The following is a 21,962-nucleotide window of genomic DNA, read 5'->3' as shown; positions in this document are numbered from 1 at the left end:
GACAGTTCGTCAAGAGAAGGGTCATTTTTTTTCACCAGTTCGATTCCTGGAAACGCCCCTTCAGCGGCCTGCAGCTTTGTCCACAAGTTGGTCTTTCAGGTCTCTGGAGTTCTGACAAAAGTTATTAGGAGTGGGGCGTCCGGGAAATTTGAGGGGATATTTACATCTTTCCCCTCTATCTGTTTGTAATCAAGCAGAGGTTTTAAGTTTTTCCTCTGCCGATGGGAAATGTCTGTGGCCACAGATAGAGGGTCTACATAACATAGTTCCTCAGGGGCAAGGACTTTTAATTTGGCTGGTCTGAGAGAGGCAGAGGAGTCTGTCGCCTCCCTCGGTTCATTTTTTTCCTTTCCTTTTTGGGGTGGTAGTTCAGTTTGAATTGGTGTGGGGACGGGTGTTTGTGCCATGTTTGTTGTTGGTGCGGTGTCTGGTGTTGGTGTAGTGTATGGTTTGGAGGTGGAAGTGGATTTTGTTGTTAGGGGTGGTGTATGTTCACAGGGAGTGGGGGGGGCCCACCTTTTCTTCCTCCTTACTTCTTTTTTTTTCTCTTTTATTCTTTCGAATGAACCGGGGAGAGGTGAGGTTGAGTCCTCTCCCTCTCACTTGCGGATTCATCCTCAGAGGATCAGTCTTTTCTCCGTTTGATCCCTGTGTCGATTGGTGTGGGGACCATTGGTTGTGTCTGCTCCCCTAGTTGCTGCTGCTGCTGCTGCTCTCGCTGGTGTCATTGCTGCTGCTGCTTCTGCTGCACTTGCTGCTTTTGCTGCTGCGGTAGTTGTTGTTGCTGCAGTTGTTTCCGCGGCATCGGCTGCAGTGGCTGTTGTTGCTGCATTTTCAGAGGCTGCTGCCTCGATTTTTGGGCTGGTGGTGGGACAGTGGCAGAAGGGATTATGTGGTTTTTGTCTCACTACCGTGCTCCATTCTTCCCCCTTGGCCTCTTGGGTGGTTTGGATTTTTCTTGGAGCTGTGGTTTGGTGCGGGCGCTGTCTCAGGGGTTGTGACCGCCTTTTGGGTTGTTTGATTAGAGGTTACCCTTTGGGGGCAGCTCCTAGCCATGTGGCCCTGCTTTTGGCAGAACCAGCAGTGGGGACTTTATTTCTTGGAGGGAGAGTCTCTCCGCATCATCCTTGGTGGGTAGGAGGATGTCCCACACGGCGAAGCTCCTCTGGTACAGGTATAGTACCGAGATATTAAGTTTGTGGAGGAGCCCCGCCATGTCTTCCTTCTTCATCTCTAGGAGGTGGTTTTCCAGTATATCGGAAATGGCAAACGACAGGACTCTCCCCTCAATCGGCTCCCATGCACCTGGTATGGGTTTTATATCTGCCCCTCTATGTAGTGTCTGTACTTTGTCAGGTACAGGTCTCTATACTCTTGAGGGGACAGTTGTTTTTCTACGGTCTTCCCCCACGCAGACTCTCTTGGTGGTGTTGGTGTTGGTATGGGGTCTTTGGTGGGGTTAGACAATTTTTGGTCTTTTATGGATGCCGCCCCTGCCTGTTTATTGGCGACGCTTCCTGCCTCCCCAGATTTCTTGGTCTGTCCTTTTGTGGGAGTGTCGCATTTTTTGGGGGGGCGGCTCCCTTTTTAGTGTCTTTTGGGCCTGATTCTCCTTGGTTAGAGTCTTTTTCGGGAGCAGCTTCCCGTTTTGGGGAGTCAGCCTTTTGGGGAGAATGATCTTTTTTGTTTACTTTGAAGCCATTTACCCCTTCCTCGTTTGTGAGGTCCAGGCGGTATGCCCCCTCATTTTTTTGATCTGCTCCCCTTTTGGGAGAGCAGCCCTCCTGGGGAGCGCTGTCCCCTTTATTGTCCTTTTGGTCTGGAACCTCCTCCTTTTTGTGGTCGGAGTGAGATGCTACGACCGATTTTGGTTTTGCTCCCCTTTGGGGGGAGATGTTGTTAAATTTTCCCCCTCCTGGGGGCGTCCAATGCTGTCATATCCGGGTGGTACGCCCCATCAGCGGTTGTTTTTTCTCCTCCTGTTGGGGAGTCGTCCTCTTGGGGAGCAGTAGCCTCCTGGCTGAGGCTATCCATGTTGGTGGCCCCTGGGCTGGGGGGGTGTCCGTTTTGGTTCCCTCTTTAAAAAAAAAAAAAAAAAAAAATCACTGAAAAGAGTGACGGGGAGTCAGCGTCCAAAGTGGGGAGCCGACTTTGGCGCAAAAAAGAAGTGGCGCCAAAAGGCGGCAATAGGGGAGATAGTAGTATCGCATGTGCCATGCTTATGGTGGTAACACGATTTCAAACTTGGCGCCTCGTCGGATGCACAAGCTAGCGTCATGCACCCACCTCTTGTCAAAGGCCACTTCCAATCACATCTGATCTTTACTTTAAGCAGATGTTTAAAGTAGATGATCAGATCCCGATCCGAAACAGATATCCCTTTGCGGACTCGCTTGAGGTGTGTGATCCATATGACCATCCTCGCTACTGCTAGTATCGCTAGAAAAAACATTCTTTTCTCCCTAGGCAGCGGCGGATCAATGTTCTCCACAAAATATGATTCGTCGAGTTCAAGCCAGCGCTTGGCATCGATGCGAGCCGTTACCTCATTGACGTACCCTAGGAGGGTCTTGAGCCTGCTGCTGCGGAAAAAGGCATGACCGGCTGTTTCCCTCATGTCCTCGTCGCAGCGCAGGCAGTAGGGTTTCTTTATTGTACAGGTTGAGTTCTTCAAGGAGGGGCAGTGCATTCTGGACAAGTCGCCAGGTAAGAGAAAATTCTGAGTTTGTAAGAAAGTCCCGTCCCGTCCCGGTGTCCAACTCCACTGGGAGCAGACCTCCTCTAACGACATCCCCGTCTGTTTCACCTAGCGGTTCTTTTGTGCTACGCCCCACTAGCTCCCAATAAAGCCTATTCCTAGACTGTTCGAGGACACTGGTCCCCGGCAATGCTCTAAGTGCGGACCGGCATTCGGCATAGAATGTTTGTTCCCTTCTTATATGTTTGTTGGGTGTGAGATTAGAAAACGAGCTTCCAACCGCAGTGACCCATGGAACGTCTATGTACAACGAACGGCTCAGGAAGGCCAACCTCTCTGCGTGCTTGTGACACCGGAGATCGGGCAGTCCTAAGCCTCCCTCGCTCGGATTTCGAACACAGACCTCTCTGCAAACATAATGCTTACCCTTGTTCCACAAGAGTGTGTCGAGGTGCTCCTGTAAGCTGATTCGTCGTTTTGCAGGGAGGGGAAGTACAGGCAGACGGTAAAGGATGAGCGGAAAGACGTATGTAGCACACGCCTCTGCCCGATCCTTCAAGGACAATTTCCTTCGAACCCAAGTCTTGACAGAGGATTCGACCTTGGTCTCCACTTCCGACCAGTTTTTCTTCAGCTGAAGACCCAGTCCGAACCACACACCGAGGATCCGGACCGGGTCGTCAGTCCAACCGAAGATGCCTGGAAGCAAATTTACTCTGGTCCAGGCACCCAAGTGCAGACCCACAGACTTACTGCGGTTGAAGTCGGCCCCCGTAACTTCTTTGTATCGAGCGAGCGCCTCGGTGACCGCTTGAATGTGCGTGGGGCAAGACACGAACACGGTGACATCATCGGCGAATGCGGAAACCCTAGCTCGTGTGCCTCCAGGGAGAGCTATCCCACGCAGGACTGGTGTAGTTGCTTCGTCCCTTAACTTGCAAAGCAGGGGTTCCAACGCCAGGACATACAAGAGAGGTGACAGTGGGCAACCCTGTCGCACCGACCGGGAGACGGCGAAAGACTCCAACAGCTTACCATTGATCTGCACCGCTACCGTCATACAGTACAGAGATCCACTTGCAGAAGTCCGGATTAAATCCGGCGGCCTCCAGCACAGATCCCAGGAACCGATGGTCCACCCTATCAAAAGCCTTGGATGGATCCAAACTGATCAGTGTGACCTCGGCGTCGTCTTCTGTCCCCTCTATGATCGTGCGTATCAGATGAAGATTGTCCTGAATCAATCTCCCCTTCACAGCATAGCTCTGGTCGGGTTCGATCAAGTCAGTGATGACAACTTGCAACCGATTCGCAAGAACCTTGGCCAAAATCTTTAACTCTGTGTTTAGCAGAGTCAAGGGCCTGAAATCGTCTAAATCTTCCTCCCCACCATGCTGTTGACCTTTCCTCAGCAATGTGATCACTCCTTTGGTCACCTGCCCAGGGATGGAGCTCTGAACAAACCAATGGTTGAACATATCCTTCAGAATAGGGACCACCATGGGCGACAGCCTCAAGTAAAATTCATAGGGTAGACCATCAAGCCCCGGGGACTTGTTGCAGCCGACCTGCTTCAACACAGTAATGATCTCATGTTCCGTGACAAGACTATCACAGCTAGCTGCTCGAGCCGCCATGAGGCGGGGTGAGGCGGTAGTTGGGTGAAGCGCTCTGATAGACATTGACATGACGTAGGCGTTGACATGAGGGCGTGCCCTTCCAGGTCATTTACCTTTCGAATGTACCCATCCAAGCCGCGCCTTAGAGCAGCCTTACACTCAACAGCGTCTACATTAACAGCCTTGTTCGAAACTATCATTAGCCTAGCCCTAACTATCTGCCCCTCGTACCGTTTGCTAGCCAAGCGGTTGAGGTCTTGTTTAGCAGTACTATCTCCAGGGGGGTCCCCCCTCCACCACCCGGGTAAGCCTATTCTCTATACGCTTCTTGGCCTTAGCCTTATCTAGTGCGAGGCGTTGGCTGTACTGACCCGAGGAGCGTCTAATCTTAGCCTTGAAACTAACCCACCGCTTACTCCCAGTAACCGCCCCCACTAATGCCCGTTGGATTATATCTATAACCTTCAACCGGTAGTCCTCCAGCTCCAACAAGGTGCTGTTGAACTTCCAGTATCCGGCCAGTTTAGGCCTAGAGCTCAAGTTCAGGCGGGCCATAACTAGTTTATGGTCTGAGTGTTCTAAAAAGTGGAACCTGGGGCAAGATAGAAAATCTACATCGCCTAACATCTAACTAAGTAAGTACTTGAACACCAGATCTCTCAGCACGCGCGCGGCCTTGCTTCTACATCTGAGGCCCCTCACATTATAAGTAGCCAAGTTTAAAGCCATGGTCACCTACCTTATTCAGTGTCACACACAGGCCTGAAGTCCCCGGGGGTGAGAATGTGGCAGGCCTGTCCAAGGCTTCCAGTCAGTAAGTCTGTAGAGGGTACTTTATTCTTGGCCACGCCTCCCACATCCAGGGGGAAAATTAATTTTAAAGCCCTGTAGAAGGAGGGGTGAATATATACAGGGACTCTGCCCTCACATTTAAAAAATAAATTGTTTAGCGAAGGATGCTCCGTGTCCACCAGCTGCTGGCCTGGGATTGCATCCTTCGCGACGTCTATCCACGCCCAGAGGGCCTCAGTCCTGGAATCCTTGTTGACCCTAATAAATGTGGTCAACAAGGGAGCGTCCTTGAACTTGGTTGGGTCGGTGATATTATCACCACCGACATAGAGAAAGTTCTTTAGCTGTGTATAACGGACCTTCTGCTAGCCTTTCAGTTCTGTTGTTGGCTGCAGTGGGCCCGTCTCACATATCCTTCCTTCTGGAAGGAAGGGGAGTCTCTTTGTTCGCTCCGTGCAGATTGGTTTGGTGGGTTTTATCTTGAGTGGGTGGGGAGTGGGTGCAGGAGGAGTAGGGGAGGGGATGTCGGGTGTTGGGGTGTATGGTGGCGGGAAAGGTGGTTTTTTGGGGTCATTACTCGACCTTTCTGAGGTAGTGTTCTTGGGGGTTCGGGAAGGGAGTTGGAACATTGCTCTGGCTGTTTGGGGGAGTGGGATTTGGGGGGTTCAGCCTCGGCTGGTTGGATATTGTCTTTGGGGGTGGGGGTGTCTCCCTTGGATCTCCTGCTTTTCCTCCTCTGTGTCATTCTCTTGCTGACTGCTGCCTCTGATGTTGTCTCTTCTGTGTCTGTGGCTCTCTAGACCCTCCAACGCGATCTCTTCCTCAGAGTCTTGGAGCTTCCTCTTGTTTAAGGAAGAGGGCGCCTGAGTGTCCATCGGGGTGATTTCAGGTTGGCTTTTGGTTGTTATTGGTTTGGGTAGGTTTTTGCTGGGTCTGCCTTTGCTTGTGACCGTTGCCCAACCCGCTTCTGCTGCTGGGTTGGAATTGCCTGCGGCTGGTGCTGCAGCTTGTACCTCTGCTGGGCTTTTTCCTGGGGGTTGGCTAGTTGCCTTTTAGGACAGTTCTTGGCCATGTGTCCCCTCAACTGGCAGTGCCAGCAGTGAGGTTTTCTCCCCTCTACGATCAGTGTCATGGTCTGCTCTCCAGACATTGTCGAAACTGTCCTTGCCCAGGACCATCCTAACTTTGTAGTCCCCGATCAAAACATTGCGTCGACCGCGGGCTGGGGCGACTGCCTCCACCTCACCGTACTGACTCAGTATGGCCCCGACTTGTTTTCCGGTTATGTAGCACAGGACGTTCAGCACTGAGACAGTGGTGTTCCTTCTGCTGAGGTACACTGGCTGGAGCCGAATGTTACTGCTTCTGTGTTCGATCCTGGCCAGTCTTTTTGCATCCTCCTCTCTAGGGAGCAGAATGTCGCACATGGCGAAACTCCTCCTGCATATAAAGCTTGCCGGAATGTTCAAGTCAATGAGGATTTCCACCATGGTGTCTTTGTTGACACCCGTTAAACTCCTTGTCTTGAGGTCAGAGATGATCAGGGAGAGAACTCTCTTCTCCAATTTTTCAATCTGTACCGAAAGGGGTATGATGGTTGTTTCCTTCGTGACATCCTTGTAAGTAGAGTTGAAGAGTTCCCTATAATCATCGGGTGTCATCTGCTCCAGCTCCTGAGGGCCTCATGCCGTATTCTAGTCTTGTTTGGTGGGGATCGACTGCCGCTGCCTTTTCTTTCTGCTGCTGGCTCTGTTGTTGCTGCTGCTGTTGCTGCTGCTTGGCCCTTTTGTTTGGGGCTAACTCTGGCCAGTCCTCCTGTGGTGTCGTAGGCTGGTTTTGGCCCACCTTCTGGTCCCTTTCCTTCCTTTTGCCCGGAGATTGAGTCATCGGGCTTTACTGTCGGTGGATTGGTTTTCGGAACTTTCGGTGGTGTCGGAGTGTTTTGGGGAGCTTTAGGTGGTGGAGGTGCCTTATATTCCCCCCCGAGAGCCTTTAGCGATTCCAAAGTGTCCCTGAAACGTGCTTGGGTTCTGCGGGCAACTCCGAATTCATCATCTTCCCCTTTGGTCGTTGGGGAGCTGCCCTCATGGGGAGTAGGTGCTTGGTGACTGGATGGCGGCTGGGAGACTCGGGGTGCCACGGGCTGTGAGCCACCATTGTTGCCTTCAGCCTCCTCGTCTCCAACTTCTCTCTGTTCATCTGCTGGGAGGCTGTCCTCATGGGGAGCAGGAGTGGTGGGGGTCTTCTCCGGTCGATGATGATTGAGGTGGAGGGGGCTTCGTTGGGAGTGGTCCCCCGGAAAGGTGCCTCTTTCCCTCGTCAGCAGCCTTCCTGGTCCCTTCCCTCTTGGGGAGCCTGGGCGGAAGTGCTTTCTCCGACCGACGAGGATTGAGGTGGAAAGGGTGTCGCAGGATGTGTACCACCCCGATCGCACCTCGTTCCCTCGTCAGTCGCTACTTTGACTCCCCGGTCTTGGAAGTGGCCGTCGTGAGGAGCCGGGAGCGGGATTGGTTGCTCTCCTGATGTTAAATCTGCCTGGGTCGCCACAGCTGTGGTCCTATCCTGGCCTTCTCCTCCTCTTCATCCTTCGTGTGAGGTTCTCCCTCCGAGGGGGAGTACTCCAGTGGAGCGATGTGGCACATCTGAGGTGGTTACGCCTTTTCCCCGGCATCGCACGGAAAAAACTGGACCGCCCGCTAACGCAGACCAAAATGTAGCAGGGGAGAAAAGAAAATGCAGGGAAATGGAGGGAGGAGTGGGTGAGGTCAGAAGAGAGAAAGTGGATTGACCTCCGCTCACGGGGATGTCGGATTAGTCAGCTCAGATCCCCCGCAAGTGGGGAGAGCAGCGAAGGAAGACGCAGTGGGTGCTAACGGGTCAGAGTGCCGCGTTGCAATTAAGAGAGAGAGAGCAGAAACGAAACACCCAGAGAGGGGAACAAAAACAAAACACCCGCCCTACCCATGTCACCCTACCCGCAAACAACTCCAAGGAAGCGAGAAAGAGAGCCCGGTCTGCTCAATCCCCTGGGAGAGCAGCGAAGGAAGACAAAGATTGAACTTGGCAGGCCAGAGTGCTGCTCAGGCAATTAAGAGAGGAGAGAATAGACCATTTCAACCTCAGAGGAGAGGAGGAAACAAAGTACCCAACAAACTAAAGCTAACCCGACCAGGTCGCGTCTACCAAAGAAAGTGTTGTCGGTTCCGAGAACAGCAAGCTCCCAAAGAAGGAATCGGTTTTCGGGTCTAGACTACCACACAATGGCGTCGGTCCTGGGAGAGCGAAAAAAGTCCAGACTCCCCAAAGAGTGGGTCGGTCCCACTAACCAAGGTTAGTAAAGTCACAAAAGTGACCAAAGTGAAAGTCTTAAACTTGACGGGTGGGTCAAGTGGCGGACCTCTTGAAAAAAATCAAAAATGAATAACTGGGAGAACAGATACTACACTTTGAGATATTAAATCTTTTATTCATGTTAAAAAAACAGTCAGAATCAACAATGAATAAAAAACTTAGGCACATTTTGGTCTTGACCAAAAGGCCAAGAAAAGCTTAAAAAGCTAAGAACAGCATCTATTAACAACAGACCTTTGATCCTAACCAAAAAGGCCAAGCACAAAAGTGTTATGGACAGACGGAGTGACTTATAGAGTCGCTTGAACGTGACTAAAAACATTGGTTTATTATTTATTTGTTGTATTATTTTTTTGTTTTTTTCTTTTTAAATTCTGTTATTTATTTACGTGAGTCTTGCTCGAAAGCACCCAGCAGATAACGGAAACCGATGAAACCGATTATACTGCGCGAACAGAATTCTATAAACAAACAAATTAAAAAGAAAGAAAATAAAACAAAAACTTACTTAAATTTTGTCTGTTATGTTTATTCTTTATGGGAACTGTTTTTCCTTTTTTTTTTTCATCATAATAAATGTTTGGTTTCTTTGAATTAGTGAACAAATATATTTTGGTGCTTATGTATTTTTGGCACTGCACTATTTTTAAATAGTTTTATCAGGTTAAATTCAAATTTTACAATATTTTTTATTATTATTATTAAATTGTTAGGTGAAAGATCAAAAATACATAAGTACTATATTTTTTGGTTTTATTTTGGTATTTTCTTACGACTTGCCCCAGCGTAGTATAAACACACCTAACATCCCCATGTTAAGAACGGCTTTCGGAATAAACACCCACAACTTCCACACGTTAAAAAAGGCTTTTGAGGTTGGGTGTGTTTATTCTGAAAGCCATTCTTAACATGGGGATGTTGGGGGTATGTATAAATGTTGGTACAATGATACTCTGCCCTTTCTTCCCCTCCCCCCCCCCATTTAAACTCTTTCCTTTTTTCTTCTTCCAATTTTTATCGTCTGCTCACTTGTGTTTCTTTTTGCTCACTCGGTATAATCCAGCAGTTTCCATCGTTCACTAGGCATTGCCCAGCAAGACTTACAGAAAAACGAGTTTTAAACTGCAGAAGTACTTAAGTTTTAAAATAAGTACATGTGTTTTTGTTTTTTTATAATAAGAGTTTGTTTTTGTTGGGACTTGGCTAGTGTCTTCTGGTGTAAGTCAATGTTAAAGTTGGAATTATCAAACTTGGTGGCTTTCTATATATTTAGTTATGTCCCTTGTCTCGTGTGGATATTTAAATGGCATCCGGCCAACAGGAACACATCTTAATCTTATGTTGTGATAGGTACTAAGTGAACTAACATGCTAGACCCGATCTAAATCTCTGCCGAGCTTTCACACCTCAATCTGCTTCAAGCTGAACTCTGATCAGAAATCCAAAGTGTTTGGTCATTCATCAGTTGAAATGTTTTATCAAGTTCATGCTTTGTTCTCATAGATTCTGATGATGATGATAGCTTCATCCACACCCAACTTGCTCCTAAAGTTTAATCCTTGGATAGAACTTATGTAACATTTTTGTTACTAAAATACTGAAGGAACTGCTTCTAATTCGTTTTGATGCATCTTTCATATACATTCATGTGTCCTTTACTTCCTTTTCTCATCAAGCAACAAGCTTAAATATATATATATTATTATTATTATATAATAATGCATGAATTTTTCTCACTTTCTTCTTTGCTGGCTGTACAATTGTTTGTCGGTTTTTTTCTGCCTATTGTCGCTGTATTTCATTTGGTGATTTGTTGTCACCATCGCATTGATTCTTTGTCTAATGGTTATTGCCACATTGTTTCTGGTTGTCTGTAATCTTTTCAGTGTAGTTAAATAGTACTTTTCAGAAAAGGAGACAAAGATGTTTGCCGATAGTTTAAAGGTTTTATTTTTTAAGAAAAATAATTTACACATAGGAGAGAGACCAAAAATTCTCTTAATTTATCAGTTAATCAGTTATTAAATAAATAAAAAAAAATTTAACAAGTCATGTTTTAAATGATAATGAAATTTTAAAAACTATCATCAAATGATACTGAAACATTCATGTTTATTATTTTGTTTTATTAGTAAATTAATTAAAATAATTTATAATAAAAATGTTCGAGATTCATAATTATTGGTGGAAAAAGTTTTCTTTGAGTACAAATGTACTCAAAGAAAACTTTTTCCACCAATAATTATGAATCTCGAACATTTTTATTATAAATTATGTTATTATATATTTCAATGCTTTCTGGCATTTTAATATATCAAATATAAATTCTCTAACAAACATTTTGGGTGAATACTTTTTCAAGTATTTCATAATGAACATTACTTTTTGTTATTGAATTTTCAAGTTTTTTGAATATCAACAGTTATTGTAAGCAATACAATATATGATGCATTTTTCATGAGCATAAAGTTTGTTTAACTTGCTCATTTAAACTTGCATTATTCAAATATTAAAGAGTGTTTAAGAATGTTGTTGTTACACTGAAATAAAATTATATTTCAAGCTTTTCAAATATTTCCATAAATCATACTGAAAAACAGACTGAAAATAAATATTTTATCAAGACAAAGATTGGTCAATAATATATAACAATCTTTAAGGTTCTTCAAATGTGAGATGCTCACAGCTGCTGATAGTATCTGTATTCCACTGTGTTTCCCAGGCATGGACTGATGAAAAAGAGGTAGCCATCTTTGACCAAAGAGAAGAAAGATGTCCACCGTTCCCTGTTAGGTATAAGTTCTATTCCTTCAGCTGAATGAACTATTTTATTGTACAGAATTCCTGCAACAGAAAATGGGAGAAATTATAACTTCAAGGAAATAAATGCACAATACACATACATGTTGGCACATGCAAACACGCTATAGAAAATCTACATAAAAATTAAATGATGTTTGTGTATATCTAAAATTTTCTGGGGAAGACAATGGAAGTGGTCCGAGTTTGAACATGTCTAAGTGATCTCTGAAAGCATCCCCCTCCTCTTTAGAACTTTGAATGTCTGATTTTAATGAAATTAAATCATATATACATATGGTTAAATTTCATAAAAATCAGATAGACGTTTCCAAAATGATGGGGGGGGGGGGGCGGAGATGACTATATAATTTTAAAATTTATATTTTATTATTTTTTTTCAAAATTTATTCAAGTTTCCTGCTATTGTTATTACTTTTATTATTATCCTCTTTATTATTATTATTTATTATTTACTAGCAGGGCTACCCGGCATTGCTCGGGACCGTATAAACAAGGAGAAAATTGAAGGTGACTTTGAACATATTTGTTATTCTTCAGATAGAGGATTTTTTAATGTTTATGTATCATTTGCTACTTCGAGCAAAAGAATATTTTACCTACCCTAGGACGGCTATTACACATGTATGAAATAATTGTACCTCCCCTAAGACAGTTAATTAACAGCATGTATATGAAATAATTTTACCATCTGGGGACGGGTAATGTACAACACATATTTAAAATATGTTTACCTACCTTTGGACGGTCAATTTAAATACATATATGAAACAATTTAACATACAGGTATTGTACAACATATATGAAATGATTTCTCTTCCCATCAAGGTTACCATAATTTTGAGAAAATTTAAATCATTTTTAGAAGATGGATCATTAGGATTTCCAAATTAATACATGAATACATTTTCTTGGTTTTCAATATTAATGTAGTTCTTCCAACACATCACAACCACCAACAACACGTTAGTAAGAGAAACAATGTCATTTCCGGAATATGATTCCATAGTTATTCCATATTTTTGGAATATGACATTGTGGGAGATTGCATAGTGACCCTAAAATGGACATTACTCCCTCTAGCCCCACCCCAAAAGTAAAGGTTTGTCAATCCCTAGAGAACTCCAGAGCACATTTAAAAGCAGTTTTTGTTGAGATAAGTGATTTCAATTTTAATCATGCTTTTTATTTTAGATTAAAATATTAATAACTCCATTTTATTTCAGTATTTAATTTGTGTATTTCTGTTTTATTAAATGCTAGCTTTTTTTCTCGTCCAATACCGGCTTCCATCTTATCTCGAAATTACTTATAACGTCACCAACTTACTTTCGGAAGAACCCCCCCCCCCCCATCCGCCTTTCTTTTATATTGTAAGCTTCTTAAAACGTGACTAGCTTAAGTTCAGAATAAAATCACGCTTTTCTTTTAACGGTTATTTAAAAAAAAATGTTTTGAACGCTGCTAACTCAATTTCATTCACTACAGTTTGCAATTTGGAGATGGAAGTGTTTTTGTTGAGATAAGTGATTTCAATTTTAATCATGCTTTTTATTTTAGATTAAAATATTAATAACTCCATTTTATTTCAGTATGTAAATAGTTGCTGTTATCTCATATGAATAAGACACAACACAAATACTAACTTGAATGATTATTTTATTTTTAAGTTAAACACTGCGAAGCATTGGTAAGATACATTATGTAGCAGTTTTTATAAACGCATGCATACTGGACTTAGTCGCATGAACTCTCAGACTGTAGTAGTTATAAAGGACACCCACACCTACCCTCGTCTCTCTGGATGATAGCAGGCGGTGGAGGACGAGTCAGCAAGCAGGACCACCCGGCGAGAGGAAGGCCAAAGAATCAGAATTGTCTCTTTTTCACTGTAGGGAAAGGAAGGTTTAATATAATGCAAAAGGGAATGGTAGTATTAATTTTGCTTTTGTGGCCTAAATCTTTGGTCAGTACAGAGAGGTACCCTGCCAGTAGACGGAGTGCTCATATATATATGTATATATATATATATATATATATATATATATATATATTTTTTTTTTTTTTTTATTTATTTATTTTAAAAAGAAATTTTTAATAATAAATGTATTCAGTATCTTTTTTCCATGTAACTCTCCTACTTGAAGTTCTTGTTTTTATCTCATGTTCCTGCACTTTTTCGGGGAGTAAAATGTTGTTGTTTTTATTTTTGTTGATAGTTGTATTTTGCGTACATTTTTGCTTGTTTTCAATGTAAGGTTTCAAACGGTCTATTGAAACTTGTGTATGCGTGTTTGGGTTCGTTTCTATTAGGAAATATTTCGGTGTTCGTTCGAGTACAATGTAAGGACCTGAATAGGGTGCTTCTAATGGTTTTCAAATGCGGTCTATCCTAATCCAAACTTTATCACAGGTTTGAAGTTGATTTGGTATGTACGTTTTCTTTGTTGATTTATCTCTGTTTGAAAAGTCTGTCAGATCAAATTTTTCCATAGTTTTGTGTAGTTCTCTTGTAAAATTTTGTGTAATTATTTCTGTATTTTCTGTACCAATCATTAGTTGTGGTAATAACATTTGTGTACCTGTGACCGCATAAAATGGGGAAAAATTAGAGTCGTTGGGCATACTTCGAATTCCTAAGAGGACTATTGGTAGAGCTGAAATCCAAGATTCTTTTCGGGCCATTATAGCTGCTTTAATAGTTCTATGTGCTCTTTCTATAAGTCCGTTGCATTGCGGATGATAAGAAGTTGTTCGTAATCTATAGAATCCAATAATTTTTGACAATTCAAGGAATAGTTCGCTTTCAAATTGTGTGCCTCTGTCAGTTATGACATGCAGTGGAACACCAAAGCGAGTAATCCATGTGTCAACAAAAGCTTCTGCTACAGTTTGTGCTGTAATATCTGCTATAGGTTGTGCTTCTATCCATCGACTGGTTCGATCTATACATGTTAAAACATACCAACATGGGCTTGTATAAGGATTGTTGGCACGTTTTGCTGGGGGTAATGGTCCAACTATATCAATGTGTACGGTCTGGAATCTTGATGATGGTATTTCCAACGTTTGAATTGGTGATTTAGTATGTCTGTATATTTTTGCTTGTTGACAAGATGTGCATGATGCACATAATTCTTTAATTGTTTTATCCATATGTGGCCAGTAAAATCTAGCCTTAATCATTTTGATAGATGATTTTATTCCGGGATGTGATACTGAATGTAAGCTGTCGAAGATAGATTTCCGTAGTGTATATGGTACAAAAGGTCTAGGGTATGACGTTGATGTATCACATAACACAAATTGATCTTTTCCATATAATGTGAATTTCTTTAAGTCTGGATAGGACTGTATTTCGGTGTCTCTTTTCTGTGCATCTGCGAGTGCAGGGAGGTCGTACATATCTATTTGTACAGCAAATGTTGAGCGAGATAAACAATCTGCAACTATATTTTGGTCACCCTTCACATGGGCAATATCTGAAATTAATTCTGTGATGATGGCTAGTTGTCTTTGTTGCCTATCTGATTTTGCAGGTTTTAGACTGTGAAATGCACCGCATATTGGTTTATGGTCTGTCAGAAGCAATACTTCGCGACTTTCTATTATGTGGCGAAAGTGTAATACGGCCAAATATGCTGCTAAAAGTTCACGGTCGAAAGTGGAATATCTCGTCTGTGTTGCTGTGAGTTTTTTTGAGAAAAACCCTATTGGTACTGGGATTCCATCGATGACTTTATGTAAGGCAGCACCTACTGCATCTTTGCTGCTGTCCGTTACTAGTTGATATTGGGTACAAGTTGGTTGAGGGTGGGGTAATTCTGTTAGGTTACCAAGTATTTTTGTCATAGTAGAGAAGGTTTCTTTTTCCGATGTATTTAAGATGATTAAACCTTTCGGTGTTAGTCTCATTCTCTCAGATAGGGGTAAGACTAATTTCGCAAATCCTGGTATTAATTTCCTATAAAATCCTACCATACCCAGAAATCTGCGTAGGCTTTTTGCATCTTTAGGGCACGGAAAAGATTCTATTTCTTTAATTTTATTTGCAGTTGGTGTAATTCCTTTTGAATTGATTCTAAATCCTAGGAAGTCAAGAGATGTCACATTGAAGATGGATTTGGAAAGAGATATTTTTAGGCTGTTGTTTTCTAAGATTTGAAAAACTGTGTCGATATCTTGTTTGTGGGATTGTTCGTTTTCACTGAAGATCAATATGTCGTCTATATAAATGAAAACACAGTGGATATCTCGGAAAATTTTGTCCATAAATCTTTGAAATGTAGCCGCTGCGTTTTTTAGTCCAAACGGCATGTATTCATATTGATAGAGTCCCATCGGCGAGATTATGGCAGTTTTTGGAATATCATCGGGGTGCATCTTAATTTGATGATATGCCGAAATCAAATCAATTTTCGAAAATCGCTGTTTATCAGCGAGTTTAGCCGTAAAGGAGTTTATATTGGGGATGGGGTATCTATCACTTTTAGTGATGCTGTTTAAGGCGCGGTAGTCTCCACAACAACGATAGCCTCCACTTTGTTTGGATACCAGATGTAGTGGGCTTGACCACTCGCTGTCTGAAGGGGTTATTACACCTTCATTTGTCAAACGTTTGAATTCCTCTTTCGTCGCCGTCAGCTTTTCAGCAGACAGTTGTCTGGATTTAGCGAAGACTGGGGAGTGGCTGCCTGTGTCAATTCTGTGATAAACACCACAGTACTCACTGTTTTTGTTGGTGTGCGGAGAAATAATTTCTGGGTGTTTATCCAGGCTTTTTCTTATGAATACCGGCAGTTCTATTTCATTTATGATCACATTTACTGGTGCTGCAGAATTTAACAGTAACTTTTTTTTGGTGGTAGTAACTGGGTCGTAAATTGTTCTATTTTTGCAGTCCACTGTAAGGCCAAATTTATTTTAAAAATCAAGTCCGAGGAGGGGATTGGTGACGTTTGCGATAACAAATGTCCAGGAAAATGATCTTCTCAAACTTGGTATCCCAATTTCGAGGTTAGCTTGGCCGTGGCATTCTATTTTCTCACCGTTGGCAGTGGTTAGCGATACTGGTGTTGGGTGTAATGTGACACCGTTTATCATGGCTGCTGGTATTATCGAGATACTTGCGCCTGTATCTACAATAAAGTTTAATGTTTTTGTCCCTAGTCTTGCTTTGACTTGTAGTAGTTGCGAACTCAAGGGGACGGACATGGCTTGCGCAACTAGTTTTCTGAGTCACTTGGTGTGGGTGTGGGTGGGCGTGAGCTTGGTAACATTTTTATGTTTCGCTTCCCTGGCCATTTGCACCAGGGTTTGCAGGTTCTGGCTTGTTCCGCGAAGTAAATATGTGCTCTACATATCCTTGTCCTTTGTTCGGGGAAAAATGGTTTAACACCTATCGGTATCCGAACATTGCTCTTGTTTTTGTCAATATGTTGAGATTGCTGAGCGGTAAACGCTGTTGCATTTATATTATTTAACAAGGGCATTAGTTCGTCTGCTAGTTTTCCTAGTTGAGATGGGTTTAATTCTTTCTGTGAGGCAATGACCGGGGAAATTGTTGCGGGCAAGGCTTGTAAAAATTTATGAAGAACAATCTCTTCGCCAATACCTATTCTTTTTGCAATAGACAGCATCTCTTGAAGATAAGCGGAAGGGCGGCCAGTTATAGTGTTAGTTGACATTAGTTTGTTGAGCAATTCCGGCTTGGTCCTTTCGTGGGACTCAATTAAGGAGCATTTTAGTTCCTCATATTTCCTGCCTTCTAAAATATTTATCGGTATTTTAGCTACCACTTCTGCAGGCAGGATATGACAGCGTAAAATTTGGTTGTTGAAGCTGTTATGTTGCGTAGGTGGAATTGGGCTTCCAGAATGGAAAACCAGCCATTTACTGCCCTTTCCATAAATTCAGGAGTTTTTATGTTTATTTGTTGCACACTGGATTCTTCCATTTTCTTCCTTTCTTTTTTTTTTTTTTAATATAAATATATGCGTGTATCTTTTCTTTTTTTTTGTGTGTGTGTGTGTGTGTGTTGAGTAAGAAGGAGGGGGGAAATATAGTATTGTTGTACTTACGTCGAAGGTTTTCTTTGAAACGTTTGCGACGAAAATGAGTAATCACTTGTATTTTCCTGAAGATTCCAAAGTGTGTTTCATTTCTTTTCGGTACAAGTCCAGTTTACGTTGTTCATTTCTTAGTGTAAAGTTCTTTTGATGAGGTGCAGTGTTCTTTAGGCGGGGTCACCATTGTAAATAATTGCTGTTATCTCATATGAATAAGACACAACACAAATACTAACTTGAATGATTATTTTATTTTTAAGTTAAACACTGCGAAGCATTGGTAAGATACATTATGTAGCAGTTTTTATAAACGCGTGTGTACTGGACTTAGTCGCATGAACTCTCAGACTGTAGTAGTTATAAAGGACACCCACACCTACCCTCGTCTCTCTGGACGATAGCAGGCGGTGGGGGACGAGTCAGCAAGCAGGACCACCCGGCGAGAGGAAGGCCAAAGAATCAGAATTGTCTCTTTTTCACTGTAGGGAAAGGAAGGTTTAATATAATGCAAAAGGGAATGGTAGTATTAATTTTGCTTTTGTGGCCTAAATCTTTGGTCAGTACAAGTATTTAATTTGTGTATTTCTGTTTTATTAAATGCTAGCTTTTTTTCTCGTCCAATACCGGCTTCCATCTTATCTCGAAATTACTTATAACGTCACCAACTTACTTTCGGAAGAACCCCCCCCCCCCATCCGCCTTTCTTTTATATTGTAAGCTTCTTAAAACGAGACTAGCTTAAGTTCAGAATAAAATCACGCTTTTCTTTTAACGGTTAATTTAAAAAAAAATGTTTTGAACGCTGCTAACTCAATTTCTTTCACTACAGTTTGCAATTTGGAGACGGAAGTGTTTTTGTTGAGATAAGTGATTTCAATTTTAATCATGCTTTTTATTTTAGATTAAAATATTAATAACTCCATTTTATTTCAGTATTTAATTTGTGTATTTCTGTTTTATTAAATGCTAGCTTTTTTTTTTTTTTTTTCTCGTACATAAATGTTTATTTATCTACCGAGTTGATTGCAAAAATAGATTACGAATTGTACTCATTTTTAGTTCGTGAGAGGGGAATCTATCACCATACTTTCCCTTAAACACGTCTGTTGGACTTTTATTAAGTAGAATACTTAATAATTTTTTGTTTTTAATGGAGAGTAGAAAACGCATTGTGGATGCGTTATCGGCAGCTCCTGTTACTCTTGCTTCTTCTTATTTGTCCCTCAGTCCTCATTTTTTAATGAGTGATTTTTCTGATAAAGGGAGAAGAAAAAGCTGTTTTCTAGGTTGGCAGTATTTTGTGTGAACAGTTGGCAGAGATGGCGGAAATTTTCTGTTTCTATGTCTATCCTTGTAGCCATGTCACTAGTAAGGGTGCTGGAGGTAAACGTTTTGTCTGGGCTGACGTTATCCGCCTGATAGTCAGGGACCCGAACCTTGGATTAACCACTAAAGAGGCTGTCCTATCAGCAGGTGCAAAGTACTGGGGCTGCTGTATTGCCATTTGGTGAATGGATTCTGGACCATGCAGTAGCTTCTGGTGGGGCCTCTCGATGCCATACTAGTGGGTAATTGTTACGGCTTTACCTTATCATTAGCTACAAATAAAAAAAAAAAATTCTTCATTTCTTTTTCTCTCTTAGTTTCCCCTCTCTGTCCTGCTCTTAGTAAATCTGACGACCTAGTCCACAAATTTCAAAATTTCATCATGACAAGTTTCAAGAAAAAATACACGATTAAACCCGGTTCTCCAACTTCCAACGTAGACCCCTACTACCATGTCTCCTTCTCCAACATCAGGGGTCTACGTTCTAACCTTCCAGAGGTTGAAACCCAATTACAGGAGACTAAACCAGACATTTTATTTTTAAGTGAAACTGGCATTGGACAGGCTATTTCCCTAGATGAGTTCGCAATTAAAGGATACTCTAACTTAACTTCTAAATCTGACCCCCAAGATCGCCATGGGCATGGAATATGTGCCTATATTAAAGATAGCTTTCCATGTGGTAGGGACATCTCCAGGGAAGATCCTAACTTACCCTATATGTGCTTCCGGGTTGCTTTAGCTCACACTACGGCATTTTTATTTACTCTCTATCGCCCCCACAACAGCGGAGTTACTATCTTTAAAAGCATATCTGAGAAAATTGACCAAGTCCTATCTGCTTATCCTTCAGCTAACATTTACGTATGTGGAGACTTCAATGTTCACAACGTCGAATGGTTGACCCACTCAAACAAGACCGATGATGAGGGGAGGTTCTGTCATGATTTCTCCATTGCCTATGACCTCACTCAGATTGTTCAGGAACCCACCCGTGTGCCCGACAATGACGGCCAGTATGCGAGCCTACTAGACCTTTTTCTCACAACTTGCCCTGAACTATGTTCAGTTTCTGTTCTGTCGCCTCTTGGATCTTCCGACCACTCTGTTGTATCAATTAAGATAAAAATGAAATGTAAAGTCCCCAGACGTACCTCTCCATCGTATAGTATATCGATACACTAAGGCTGACTGGGATAGCTTCCGTACATTTATATCTGATCTACCTCTGCATTCCATATTTAAAAAGGATGTGTCCTCTATAGTATTAGACCTGACGGAATGGTTAATTGTAGGTATTGACCGTTTCATACCCTCAAAAAAGTTTCAGCAAAAACCTAACAGCCAGCCATGGTTCTCTCCAGAATGTGCTGCTGCCATTGCGCACAGAAATCACTTTTTCCACTGTTTCCAACGTAATAGATGTATGAAAACTAAAGCCGCTTTCAGGACTGCCAGCAACCATTGTAAGAAAGTAATAAAGAGCGCAAGATGGTTGTATGCTCAATCTGTTAAGTCCAAAGTAGCTGAGCAGTGGCTTGGTTCCCACCAGTTTTGGCAAATAGCAAACAGAATTCTGAACAGAAGCGTGTGCTCCATCCCAACTATTATCAATGGACCTGAGGTAATCTCGTCAGCATCAGACAAAGCCAAACCCTTTGTCAAGAACTTTGCAGCTAATTCTACCTTTTGCGATCAAGGCCGCCAACCCCCAATATTTCCTCCTGTATCTGAAAACACACTATGTGATATACAAATATCTGTACATGATGTTGCCAAGCTAATCAAAAACCTTGATTCCAGTAAAGCAACTGGCCCGGACGGTATTCCAATTATAGTACTCAAAAAACTTCAACCTGAACTAGCGCCCATACTTACAAAACTATTTAAATGTTGTCTTAAGGAGAATAGTTTCCCATCTCCCTGGAAAATTTCATCATTATGCCCTGTATTTAAGAATTTAGGTGATCGCTCATCCCCCTCTCAGTACAGGCCAATAAGTTTCCTGTGCGTCATGAGTAAGTTGCTGGAATCTGTGTTAGATACAGAAGTAATCAACCATCTCAACAAAAATAACCTTCTTAGTGACACTCAATATGGTTTCCGTTCTGCTAGATCTACAGCAGATGTGCTTACAGTTATATCTCATAGGATTAGCAAATCTCTCGACGGAGGCAACCTTTCTAGGGCAATTGCTCTTGACATATCTAAGGCCTTTGATAGGGTATGGCATAAAGGTTTACTTCATAAGATCTCTAGCTATGGTATAGCTGGAAATGTCTTCTCAATTATTAAATCATTTCTTTCTGATAGGTTCATAAGAGTAGTAGTTGAGGGGCAAAGATCAGAAGCTCACAGTATTAATGCCGGTGTCCCTCAGGGGTCCATCCTGGGCCCAACTCTTTTCCTGATCTACATTAATGATCTTCCAAATCACATCCTTACATCATTTGTAGGCATTTATGCTGACGACACTACCATTTATGGTAGCACATCTAAGACAGTAAACGACCAAGTTCTCTCCAATTCTCTCTCCTCTGATCTTGAGCATGTAGTACAATGGGGAAAGGAGTGGCTGGTTACTTTTAATGCATCTAAAACCAAGCTTCTCTCTTTACATCATCAACATTCTGATCCCCATCTGGCATCAATTGAAATGAATGGTTCTCGTCTTCAGGAGGCCTCAAGTTTTGACAAGCTTCTGGGCTTGACCGTTACTCCTGATCTTAAATGGAACACGTACATCAAATCTGTTGCCAAGGCCACTGGAAAAATGGTGGGATCTTTCTATCGATCCAGTAGATATCTCACTGCTGATGCAATTCTCTATCTATATAATAGCCAGGTACGTCCAAGGATGGAATACTGTTGCCACATCTGGGCAGGAGCTGCTAGAAAGGACTTGTCCTGCCTTGATAGAGTTCAAAATAGACTTCGTAGCCTCGTAGGAGATGTCCTTTTCTCTTCCTTGCAACCTCTATCTCACAGAAGAGATGTTGCGAGTTTGTCTCTGATGTATCGTTATTTTCATGGAAAGTGTTCGACTGAGCTTCAATCTATGGTCCCCCCTCGCCAAACTTTCACAAGAAACACTCGTCTAGCTGTAAACACTATCAATAATTCCCCCCACTCTTTATCTGTGCCTAAACCTAAACGTAGATTCCATGAACAAAGCTTTTTTATTAGAACTGCACGCCTGTGGAATTGTCTTCCGTTTTCCTGCTTTCCGGCTGACTACAATATGGTTGTCTTCAAGTCTAACGTAAATAAGTTCTTGATGAGCCGTT

The 21,962-nt window shown here is 42.4% G+C and overlaps 1 protein-coding gene across 1 annotated transcript in view; it reads right to left on the bottom strand.

The window, feature by feature from the left end:
• Positions 1-8,785: 8,785 nt before the first annotated feature.
• The window catches only part of LOC145286004 (cln5-like protein 1), a 64,683-nt gene continuing 51,506 nt past the window's right edge, over positions 8,786-21,962 (bottom strand). The window contains exon 3 of the mRNA XM_080134602.1: positions 8,786-11,304. Within this exon, the coding sequence (XP_079990728.1) occupies positions 11,141-11,304 (164 nt within the window). The 3' untranslated portion in view covers positions 8,786-11,140. The remainder of the gene's footprint in view (positions 11,305-21,962) is intronic.

This window comes from Euprymna scolopes, chromosome 10 (assembly GCF_053919585.1).
Source record: "Euprymna scolopes isolate OS-2025 chromosome 10, ASM5391958v1, whole genome shotgun sequence".
Taxonomy (NCBI): Eukaryota; Metazoa; Mollusca; class Cephalopoda; order Sepiida; family Sepiolidae; genus Euprymna; species Euprymna scolopes.
The sequence above is the reverse complement of the archived record's forward strand: the minus strand, read 5'-3'. Positions and strand labels throughout refer to the sequence as shown.